We start from the raw sequence: 12,358 nt of genomic DNA, 5'->3' as shown, positions 1-12,358 counted from the left end.
TGGCTCCCGAGGTTTTCTTTTCTCCGGAAAACGGGTCCAAATGGCTCTTTGAGTGTTTAAGGTTGCCGACCCCTGGCCTAGTCTAATGATAGGAATCGACTTACTGATGAAACTAGTGCTACATGTCTAGTTTTCAAAAGAAATACAAGCCTGATATAAAATATCTGTCATGGTTGGTGCAGCGGCAAAAGTCTCACTGAAAGTAAAATATGCTTATGTTTTCCTTTGCTTTTTCATGTTTCATAATATGTACCAAATACATCCATTTAAAAGAATTAAGAAGAGTTACTGGCTTCTTTAAGAATACTTTCAAGCCTTTTTTTCTCCATAAAAAAGTGTGTAACATACAAATAATAATAACCTGCTGCTCAAAATTACCATGGGCACACAAGATAATTTTTTAAGAAAAATATTGCCAATTTGAGCACATACTCTCAAAAGATTCACTACCCCTGCCCTAGACCTTTTATCAGCCTTATTGTTATTATAAGTTCCTTCAAATTTGTTTATTTCTGTGGCCAGAACTAAGCAAAGCAATCTAGATAAGACTCACCAGTTCAGTTCAGAACAGTACTTCCAGAGTCTTGAAAACAATCATCCCATTTGCAATCTAAAGTAGCACTCTCCTTTTACAACAAGTCACAGTGGCTTACTTCCTATGTATATCACTGTCCAGGATCACTAGCAAACGCAGGACAGCCCATCTGGTCAACCTGTTCCAGGTGAGGTAACATTAGCCCTGGGAGACAGGAAACAACTAGCAACAGATACTGCACCAGGACAGTCACCTCAGCATTGTGTTAATTACAGCCACACAGCCACTTTCACTGGAGCAACAGGAAGCTACATCTGAGCCATCTCAAATAGGAAGAGACAGACAATGCATGCATAGAATGCACCAAGCTTAAAGCCCTGGCCAAGGATGAGACAAGGAACAGCTCAGAAGTTCAAGGTTGAAGGCCCTTTCTGTCAATCTTCTGCATGTCTAGTAAACTGGTTCTGTCCTTTACATATTGAGAACTAAATAATTCTTAAAAAAACACACTTCTTCAGACACAAAGTATAGGTCTATTTCACAAAACATCCTTCCATTTATCTCCAAAACACTTACATTTTTCCTTCATGTGGATCTTCTTCTCGTCCCTAAAGAAAACATTCCACATGCTTTAGTAACATAACAAAGCCACACAAGCAATCGATTCACTTCCAAAAGTTTACAGAACATTTTATTAAACATTAAATATTCTGAAACGTGAACCATTTGAGATCTCAGATTAAAGACAGTGAGTATCATCCAGTTTCCTTTCCTCCAAAACAAGGACTCCTTACTCTGAAGGCAGGGAAGCGTTGGATATGACCCACACTCAGAAATAATTTTAGGTATGCCCCAGAAAACAAACCATACAATTTAAATAGAAATAAAGAACAAGTCTGAGTCATCACAGATAGCAAGACAAGAGTATAACCCAATTTTTCTATACTCACTAACAGCATACCAAATTCTATGATGCACAGAAGTGCACCTGTGCTGGAAAATAAAACTCGGGTGAAAATTTTTCAATTTAAAACTGATAAGATACTGGGATAACAAACTCAATTTGTTATCACCCAGAACAGGCCCTCTGTTTCTGCCTCCATTTTTATAGCAGCTCTAGAAAACTACTTCACTCTGGAACTTTCGTCTACACAAGGATCCTTTTTTTCTTATACCCCAAATGCCACTGATGAGTGCCCTTAATAAGAGTTTTAAGATTGCTTGCCTATGGCATATAAACTAACATCAAATTTTCAGTTCTCCTCTCACAGCTGCAACAATATTACTTTACAAAAATCATACCAGAAACAATTTAAACAGTAGTCACTGCTTTGATTACACAGATATAATTCATGAACTTAGCTCACAAGCAATGCCAAACCATAGTTTGGTGCTATGAAAGCAAATCCTGCTTGTGCACACTTCCCTTTCATCATGTATTCTGCTTAGTTACTTCCTGGGTTCGTGGAAAGTCATGGTTTACATTCAGACCAACAAACAGTGATTTGCTTACTGCAACTGCAGTTTGCAATTCTGGTTTGAAGGGCAGACACAAACCATAGCTTCCCATTTAGATATAATGGCAAAACATGGTTTGTCACTGGATAAGAAGCAATCAAGGTAAAGGGAGCATGCAAATCCAAATCAATGCATGTCATGCCAAACTATGGTTTGGTGTTACACACAGCCTGACTGTTACTGTCTCTGGTAAACTACACAGTTCAGTTTAGAAGGTTAGCTTTAAACATTAGTGTTTATAACCTAATAAATTACAACAGGAAACAAATAATTTTATCAGAAGTTATATACAGTAATCTCATTTCCAAGATACAGGGCTAACACATAACTGGAATTTCAACTGCATTTGTTCCATACTTGGAGAAGTCAGATTCCTATTTTATACGCTAATTATCATCAAATACTATTTGCTTAAAGTAACTTACCACTTCTGCCACCAGGTCTTCAACTATAAGGCCCTGTTCATCTGTACGTAGATTTGTTACCCACATCCATCCATCTTCTAATTCATTGTGAACAATGAACATGTCTCCTTTAAGGAAGCTATAGGTGATTATGAAAACATATTCTTAGTAAACCAACAATTTAGCAAGGTAACTTATATTTGTCTCACATTAATCTGATTATGCATATTATACATCCCTAGAAGTCAAATGCACTTTTTAAAAATCTTTAGTGGAACCACAAGAACACATCATCACACACTTAACAAGGGACTCAAACTGCCTAATTCAAACAGCTTCAGACAGGCTCTTTCCACTGAACCAGAATCTCTCAGTTGCCTTCAGCCCAAACCAGAAATGAACTCCTAAAAACAAAAATTGTTAATTGGCTCAAAAACCTCTGAAGGATCGTTTGAGGGCTCATTCTCCCCCTATTCTAGAAAAGACAATTACATTTCTAAAACTACAGGAAAAAGCAAGGAAGTACAGTAAAATGAAGAGGTGGTTCTATAATGGGAGGCTCTTTTGTCTACTGCTTTACTATGTCTCTCAGAGGAGCACAAAGGAAAAGGTCATTAATAATACTGAGGGCTAATTTGGCATTTCTAAAAACGTTCATCTGAAACAGCAAATTGTAGTGTTTTTTTTATTGTTATATCTAACAAGTTCAAATTATACACTCTAGGATATGAGAACTTTCTTAAAAAAGACATTCGTAAGAACAGAAACAAGGAACACAAGCATTTTAGATTCTTCTATCAATAAGCATCAGTAAAACTGAAAATAAGAATATATCAGGCAAGATAAAATGGCAGACTGCCAAATTCAGAATTTGTTCCTAACAAAAGCAAGTTAGATATCTGTCCTAAGGCACCTCAGAAGACAACCTTTAGTTGTGGCATGAGCTTTTGTGGACGACAGCCAAATTTCAAATGCATGATACAAAACATAAGTGGACAGGAAGAAAATTCATGGAACAGTGGGCCCTAATGGCCATGAAATATAAGCAGTAGCAGCCACATGAAATCAGTTAGACCCTAATCAATCAATACAACCCTAATCTGGAGCTGTGCGGGTGCACCACTGTGCCATCCTAAGCTTTCACAAACATGCCGTAAGGCATGCTGTGATAACGTAGCACTTAGCCACTCCAGTGGCAAAGGCCTGCACTGTCCCAATGGCTCCAGATCCAGAGGAAATGTAAGCTGGAGTAGGTAAGAGTTGCTCCAAGCAGTGCAGAGGTGGGAAGGGTGGAGGAGGAGAGGAGTGGGGGAGGGCAGTGATGGGGCAGATCGAGTCTTTTATTTTTATTAATATGGTTTTCTTCATCTTTTATTATTTTAATCTTAAAATGACCATATTTAAAATGCCACAGAGTAAAAGAAACCCTGACTGATGGTCACAATTAAAACATTAATAAGTCATATGAGTTATTTAGAACGTTCTACACTCATGATTTCATTCTAATGCGATTCTAGAATGTACTGTAGATACTCGCCTATAAGGCAATCTTACACATAAGACGAGGGCAGGTTCTCAGACAAAAATCATGGAATGTTCCATGACTCTCAGATAAATCAGGGGGATAAAACTTAGGGAACAGTGCTTGTGAGGAAGAGCTGCAGCTTACCCTGGAGCCTGGCTACCCTGGAGCGTGATTGAAAGGGGGAACATAATCTAAACTGCACCACTGTTTTTGAAGATATTAACAAGGTGCTTATACAGTACTGTGTGCCATTCACCCCCTTCTGTGTAATGGAACAGCCCAGAGGGAGGGAGGGAGAATGCAAGTGAGAGGAATTTTTTCCAACTGCAGTTGCACAGTACTGTGTTTGTAGATGGCAGGCTTTTAAGATCCAGCTGCAGTCTGCCTACCTGAATGACATGCTGGCTAGTTGTGAAGTCTGGAAGAGAGAGAAGAAAGGCATGGCCAGCCGGAGCAAAGGTGTTTTTTTTTCTTTTTTTAAATACAGAATTCAAGCCTTGTTGCTCTTCTCCTGGCTGCTACAACAACCCTGAACTGCCCTGACTCTCAGATAGGACGAGGAGGTGATCCAGCCTTGATTTTCTGATAAACATTTCTCGCCTTATAGGCAAGTATCTATGGTATGTTAACTTTCCCGCCTGACCTGTGCCACTATTGCACAACTCTGGTTGGCAGGGGGGTCAGGGAGAGTCCCTGTGAGACTCCAGTCTACTATCAGCCTTTGAGAAGCAGTTACAACAAAATCATTAAAAGATTAGTTAACTTTACAATCAACAGTTATTTTTTTGAATACAGTTAGATTTATACAGAATAATACGTTTTGAAGTGTATCTAAGTTTTCAGGATGCTGCCTTATTAGATTACAGCTAACAATGCAGCCTTCCAACACAAATAAAGTTCCCCACCTCTGGTCTAGGCAGAGGGGTGAGATGGAGTGGCCAGATGAGTTCCACTTCTCCAATCAGTTAAGTTTCTGACATCAAACTGAGTACAAGCACAGGGATGCTTCGGGGCACTTTTGCCAGATCTGTCATTAGATCTTATATTGGTTCACACCCCACTTAGGGCCAAATCATATCCAATATTCCAGCCCTGATGAAGCCATGCCAATGGAGTGTACCTGCATCCTATGGTGGGAGGGTAGTTGTGGAAGTCTCCATGAGGTAAAGGAACATTTGTTCCTTTAACTTGGGGCTACGTTGCAGCCCCACCACTGCTGGAAAGTTGGGTAGGATTGGGCCCATACCTTCTTATTAGCTGTAAAAAACCCAAATACAAAATGTGTTCGGACTGTTATTTGATTTATCTTAATAAAATGTTTCCTGAATCCTTTGGATTTGGTTGCTGCTGTTTTATGGTACTGCCTTCTTTGGTTTGCTGTCACATTTCTTTGCAGAGCCAAACGTAGTTTACATTGTATGCATTCATATTCAACAAGAATGTATAACAAGCTTACTGCTACCCTCTTTGAGGTTTTTTGGGCTCTCTTACAAACTATTTTTCTCAGTACCTCAAAAAAGGAGGGGATACAGCTCAGCAGCAGAGCACCTATTGCACATGAGATGGTCCCAGCTTTATTTCCCATAATCTCCAAGCAGGGGAGATAAAAGTTCTTCTTTGAAACCCTGGAGATGCACTACAAGTCAGTGTCAACAATGCAATGCAAACTGTCTGGCTCAATACAAAGCATTTACCTATATTCCATGTACATAAATAAATTATATCACATACACAGCCAACTCGAGGTTGTAGGAAGCTCTTGGTAAATTGACCTCTCTGAATCCTCTTAAGATTCACATATATGCCACTTTTCAACAAAAAAAGTTCACAAAGTGGTTTACACAGCAAAATAAAACACTAAATGGTTTCCTGCCCCCTAAGGGCTCACAGTCTAAAACAGGGGTGTCAAACATAAGGCCCAGGAACCAGATGCGGCCCACAGAAGTTTTCTATCTGGCCCTCGGGCTCTCAGCTGCTGAGTAGTGCTGAGGTGGCACTGCTGAAAGGACGGCCCACATGATAATTGGGCTCTCCCATATCATGAAATATGATGAAGATTTGTCTCTTCTGTCATCCTCATCTGAAATATGATGAAGATTTGTCTCTTCTGTCATTTGCAGCTAATGCGTTCCTACACAAGAAGAGTGCTTATTTCTGGTTTTGACCTGTTTAATGACATCACTTCCCGCCTAATGACATAACTTACGGCCCTCAGCAGGCATAATGAATGTTGTTCAGCCCGCTGTATGAAATGAGTTTGACACCCCTGGTCTAAAAAGAGATGCAGAAGAGACACCGGAATCAGCCACTGGAAAAGATGGACAGTGGCCCTGCTAAATACGTGTAAGAGAACACCACTTAAAAGATGCCTCTTTCTCCAGTTAGCAGGGATATTGGCACCAGGACACAAAGGCTACTGCCACAAAGGTGGTCTCAGGAAGCAGTTAGGTTTTTGCTGCTGCCCAACAAGGCTGAATCCCTGACATCTGCCATGCACACACTCCCCCAGCTAAGGATAATATCATACATCTGATGTAGTAGGTTCTAGTCCACAAAGGTTTATACCACATATACCCTATGTTTCATTAATTTGTTGTTTTAAAATCTGTATAAACTAGTGGCTATCCCTCATCTTGCAACTCTGTAACTATACATACACTCTGTGAAATTCTTGCTTTTGTTTTGCTAAACCCACCAGCAAACAACTTTACTGGATGCCTATTACTGGACAAAGGAAGGAAATGTTCTCTCACTCTTTCAATTCATGCTTAATTTCACAAACTTGTATCATGTCTTTTCCTATAGCCTAGAAAGCATCATATCCTTCAAAAATGCAGCAGACCTGGCTATATTCTTTTGCCATGGCTGCTAGTACCAGTTTATGATTAATACATTTTTCTGTCTAACCAGCACCAGGCCCATGCTTAGCATTTTAATAATAAAACAAATGGACAAAGTCTACTTCCAGCAAGAATTATATTTAAACACCAAGTGGAACAAGTATAGTAACCATTGCATAGGAAAGCTTAGCCATTGCGCCCCAATAAGCTACAATTGCCTTAAGCCATTTCTACCCAGTGTTGCATATACGCAACAGCGACCAAACGTGTATACCTGTGGGCCAGGCAAAAATGGATTAATGCTGCCAAGATTCTAAAAAAATTCTTTGAAATTGTTGAAATGGCTTTACATCATAGTGGGTAATATCTGAGCTCTCATGGGCAGAGGTTTTCACAACTAAACTTCCTGTCACCTCTTCCCCAAGGCAAAAGCCGTAGTTCTGAGTAACCCACTCAGAAGATATTTGTACTTTATTTGCAGAATTCCCCCAGTAGTTCCCCACATCCAGCTCCCAAGAATCAATGGCCCTCTCTAGAGGGGTTCAGGGTACTATGGTCAACAAGAGGTTGGGTACCTCTGCATGGCATTTGCATGGCATTCCTTCTAACCGCAGGAGTTACACTATAACTCATTGTGTTTTTTTTAACACGGACAAAAAGGTGGCTAAATGTTGCATCCATTTCACCATATGCAGTATTGATAATTCTTAAAAACTATACCTTATTTCATCCGTTTCTGGCACTTTAGTATATGGCAGAATGGCTCGGACTCTCCTGCGGTCCTCTACTGGCTATTAAAAAAAAGATGTCTTGCTATAATGCAATAGTACAAATTTGGACTGCTGTGCTAATAATATGACTTTCACATAACAGCACACAGAAGAATCAATACATAAGATCTCAAATATTCAGTGAATGTTTTATAGTCAAACAAAAGCACTTCCAGTTGCTGACCACTGTAGTAACATAAAATCTCAATTTTGTCAAAATTAACAAAAATTAATTGTTTACTAAGCTATCAAAAGTACAGAACATGCAACAGGATTAGAAAGAAGTCTCTCATTCAAGGTAATAAAAGAAAAAGTGGATATTGTTTTGAGGTTTGGACAGACTAAGCAGCTTTCTGGATTAAGTCTGCTGTAACTCAAACAGATGAAATATTGTCATTATTTGAGTTCAACACTAGCAGGAATTAGTTTTGTGCGAATTAACTGGTCACTAACAGAAGGGCTACCCTTATGGCCAAATTGTTTTGCCCCATGAAGGGTAAATGCACACTGTATTGCATTTACTTAACCTTGTTTGCCTATTTCTATCATTGCCTCTTTTGCTCAAAATGGAACACACGTCCGACCCTGGCATCTGAGGATTCAACTCATCATGGACACAAAGGTCCCAGTTCAAATGCCCTTTAAATACAAACAACGCATGCAAAAATCAGGTTTCCTACCTTTGCATGGAAAGCCTGCACAGTTTCCAAGCCTCTCAGGGCTAAAAAAAATAGCTCTAAAGACCCACTTCCAGATCTCCCAGCATTGTCTAGTATAGAGCGATACCATATTAATCCTCTAGATAGGGCTGAATGTTTCATTCCATTACTTCATATTACATTCAGCCCCCTCTAGAGGATGAATGTACTATAGCTCTGTACTATACAATGCTGGGAGACCCAGAAGTGGGTCTTTAGAGCTATTTTTAGCCTCAAGAGGCTTGGAAACAGTGCTGTTTTGCCATGCAAAGGAAACCCAATTTTTGCATGTTTTGTATTTAAAGGGCATTTAAACCGGGACCCCGGTATCTGCAGGAAGTTCCGGAATGGAACCACCATGGATACTGGGGTCTGACTGTACTACAGAACTGTCTAAGAGAATTCTGAAGATTGAATTGCTGATATCTGTGAGCTCTGCCATTGACTTCTATTTTGGTTCCTACATTTCCATCTGGAATTCATGGGCTCAAAGGAGGTAAGAACCAAAGCACAGGGACTCTGGGCACCATAAGGCTTCCTCTCTGATCATGCAGAATGAGAGTTGGCCTTTAGGTTATTTCATCATTTCTCATCAGGAAAGAAACAGAAGGCGAACTACATGAGTTGCAACTTTAGATTTTGAAGGATACAGTTCTCTTCTCTACAAACTGTCTTCTGTCACAGGGAATGTTAGGGGGGCAGAGCTGATTCCCCCCAAGCTGCTTGGGACCTAGTAGGATGGAAGCTTTCCTGCCTTGCTTCCTGCCATCATCCATGGAAGAAGGGAGACAAACTAATTTTTTTCAGAAATTTTTGAATCTGGTAGCTAATTTCACTTCTGCAACTATTAAAATATATATCATGGTACCTATTTCTCACTAAACCTTGGATTTTTACATAAATGTAATCACTTCTGTCATTGAACACCAACACTTCCATGACTGTATTCAACAACAGTATCAAATTATTATGCATATCCATGTGAGAATAAGTATTGTTATAAGGACCATTCTAATTCAAAGACTGACAAATCTGTTTTAAAAAATTGCATACCTCTGGAGGTGCCACAGGAAACAACAATTTTTCCCCCTTAAGCAAACAAGACACATGGCTATAATAACCTATTAGGTCGGAAAGTGAAGAAAACCGTCGTCCACCAATGTAATAGTCACCACACATCGCAATAATCCTGTTAGAAAAGATAATTACCAACATTAGTAGAAAAACCCTAATATTAGTGCATAAATTTAAAGAGCTCATTTGTGGGTACCAGGGTAGTATTTGCTGTACCTAAGGCACATGAGCTTTGGAAACTTTTAAAGTATATATCTAACAGGATCTATGCTTTCCCAGAAGCATCTCTGTAGCTGTAGACATATTCATATAGAAGAATACAGCAGTTACTGTACAAATAAGTCTATAATGCATGTTTTAAAAAACCACAGAAAAATTGGACATTCAGCTCCATCCCCAAACTTGACAACAATTCATGAACATACATGCTGAACAATTCAATAAGATTTGATGAGCTGAGCCTAACAACAATTTGCTAATTGCTTATTCACCTAGTGCATAGATAAACTACTCTCAGAAAGCAATTAAGCAATAAAGTTGTTTTCTAGCTGTGTTCCTTGAAATCCTACGAACCTTTATAGTGTGCAAATGCAGGGAAGTGGTGGGAAAAAAACCCACTCTCCTGGTCCAAGTGGCAAGTAAATAATTTGGCGCAGGCAACAAGAGGAGGTCCTTTTCTTTCCTCTAGTTTTAAAGAGATACTGGCTCTTTAAGACTAGAACACTGAACACTAGGCCCTCTCTCTTTCTCAAAGGTGTAAAGAAACAATTCTGAGCCTTACCACCAGAATAAAGACTGGGTTAAACAAAGTTGCATTCAAAACAGGGAAATGGCAGCAGCTGAGCATGCAGCCAGAACCCAAATAGCTGCTAATCTCCTAACAGCAGCAACCCTGTCTGACTCTTTTGTACTTCCAAGTTAAGGCTAGTTCTATTTCACTACAAAGACCCCATACAGAGCCACCACACTACACAGAAGCTAGCTGCTTCTCAGGCATCTTGCTGCATGGCTCCATAACCATCCTTTCCCCACACTACAGAGAGGTGAAAAGAATGGCTGCAGAAGCCAAGAGGTGCTCAAATGGCTGCTAGTCTATCAAAAATGAGGACAGGCTGCAGCACATCCTCAAGAAAGCAGTTCTTGCTAAGGATGGACAACCAACCCCTGCAATCTCATTTGAATAGCTGGGTATCATTATCACTAAGAATATGATTAACATCATTAAGAATACGGGTATGATCCAGGTCACAGTCTCAGTTCATGCAGGGAGATACCGTGATACCATGGACATAGCCAGTGCCCTACATGCACTAGAAATGCTGGAAATTCCTCATTTACAGCTGATGTAGAATCTGTTTCCTGGAAGTAGAAACAGAAGTCCGAAAAGCACAGGGTGAAGTATAGTGTACACTGCTGGCCACGAACCTCTTCCTATCGCAACTGTGGCACTCACAGCTTTTCCTTATCACTATTAATCCCACTGTTGCTTTTGTCCAAAGTAGTGCAGCTTTACAATGCTACAGAGCTCCCTATAATGCACTATGCAGGATAAAGAAGAGAATCCCCCAATTCCAACTTTCATATACTGTAGAGACCTGTTAAGCTTCAAACAACACATTTTCAAAGTAGTATCTATACAGTCACAAATAACTTTTTATAACACATCAAAACTCACCTAAAGTGATTAACAACATTTGTTTTACTAAGGAATGAAAGCACAAATGATCCAGGTCTTCGATCACTCTCTCGAATAAGGTAACTTCCAGGTTTTCCTGCTTGTCGAAGGCGTTCTTCTGCAATTGTTCTGTCAAGCTTTCCATGATACCATCTGGAAAACAAAGCACAAAGACACGTGTTAACTTCAGCTAATCAGATGTAAGTCCCAAGGTGAACAACAACAAACCCAGTTGCAGAAATATGTCACCGCAAGCAAATCACCTGTGCTTGATCAGGCTACTGATTTTTTATGCAAGAAGCTCTTATTGATACATTTTTTGTTGAAAGATGCTACTCTATTCATGCTGACTGAGACAGTAAATTCAATAATGCATTACTGTTCCATCAGTACTACTTTTCCTGAACTTTAAGTTTCTGACAAAAAAAAAACCTGTTTCAGGATGTTCTTCTGCTTCTTAAAGTCAAGAGTTTTTAAACAAAATAAATGACAAACACACTTCCATTCGATATCTTGTTGTATTACTGTGAACCAGAAAGAAATGAAGGTCTAGATATTTGAATTTTTTTTTAGCATTAATTATGTTTCTTAGTACATTCACATAATTTTGGTTAAAAATTGATTGGAAAATGGGATAGACCATCAAGTAGGTCAGACTTTGCAAACATGACTGTAAACCATTCTAGCAAATATCCTCAGGAAACTCCTGAAGATAATACCCTTCTCTAGAAAACAGGATACACTGAAATGCCATACTTCAAAACTCCTGTTGTAAGTACAGTTCTTTATTTTCCTTCAGACAGAGGAAAAAGAGGCAATTTCACTGCTGATCCAGCAAAACTTTATTGTTGCACTAGAAAATAGTACTAGGCAAAAAATTTATAAATTAAGAATTGTAGTGTTATCTTTACACCATAAACCTGAACAACTGCTTGGAAGTAGTAGTGGGACATGTTTCCAAAGAAATATAAACTGGACCATGAAATAAATTTACTACTTTATGCCATGCAGATTGTTCTTTCCACTTCTCAAACCTAGATGACATTTTTGGGCAATTAAACAGAAATTTCAAAAGTATAACTCATTAAAGCAAACCATATGCTTATTTAAGACCTATTTGTTCTAACAGCAAATATTAATGTATTTTACAAAAGTATAAGAACCAGCAGTGGTTAGTATTTATTAAAAATCAGGAGTTCTGAAAACATCCTTTGATTCTACTCTTATCCCCCATCCTCAAACTGTAGTGCAATGAAAGATTGCTTGCACACTCCTTCACCATGCATAGTGGATAGCAATGACATCAGGCAAAAACCATG

General features: G+C 39.2%; 1 protein-coding gene across 1 annotated transcript in view; it reads right to left on the bottom strand.

Annotated features, from left to right (window-relative positions):
- Window positions 1-12,358, bottom strand: part of RASA1 (RAS p21 protein activator 1) — a 65,055-nt gene that overhangs the window by 39,710 nt on the left and 12,987 nt on the right. The window contains exons 2-6 of the mRNA XM_066618092.1: window positions 11,040-11,192; window positions 9,344-9,479; window positions 7,543-7,613; window positions 2,479-2,596; window positions 1,112-1,143 (exon numbers count right to left, since the gene is read on the bottom strand). Of these exons, the coding sequence (XP_066474189.1) occupies window positions 1,112-1,143; window positions 2,479-2,596; window positions 7,543-7,613; window positions 9,344-9,479; window positions 11,040-11,192 (510 nt within the window). The remainder of the gene's footprint in view (window positions 1-1,111; window positions 1,144-2,478; window positions 2,597-7,542; window positions 7,614-9,343; window positions 9,480-11,039; window positions 11,193-12,358) is intronic.

Source organism: Tiliqua scincoides, chromosome 2 (assembly GCF_035046505.1).
Source record: "Tiliqua scincoides isolate rTilSci1 chromosome 2, rTilSci1.hap2, whole genome shotgun sequence".
Classification (NCBI taxonomy): Eukaryota; Metazoa; Chordata; class Lepidosauria; order Squamata; family Scincidae; genus Tiliqua; species Tiliqua scincoides.
Note: the sequence above shows the minus strand (reverse complement) of the source record. Positions and strands in the feature narration are given on the sequence as shown.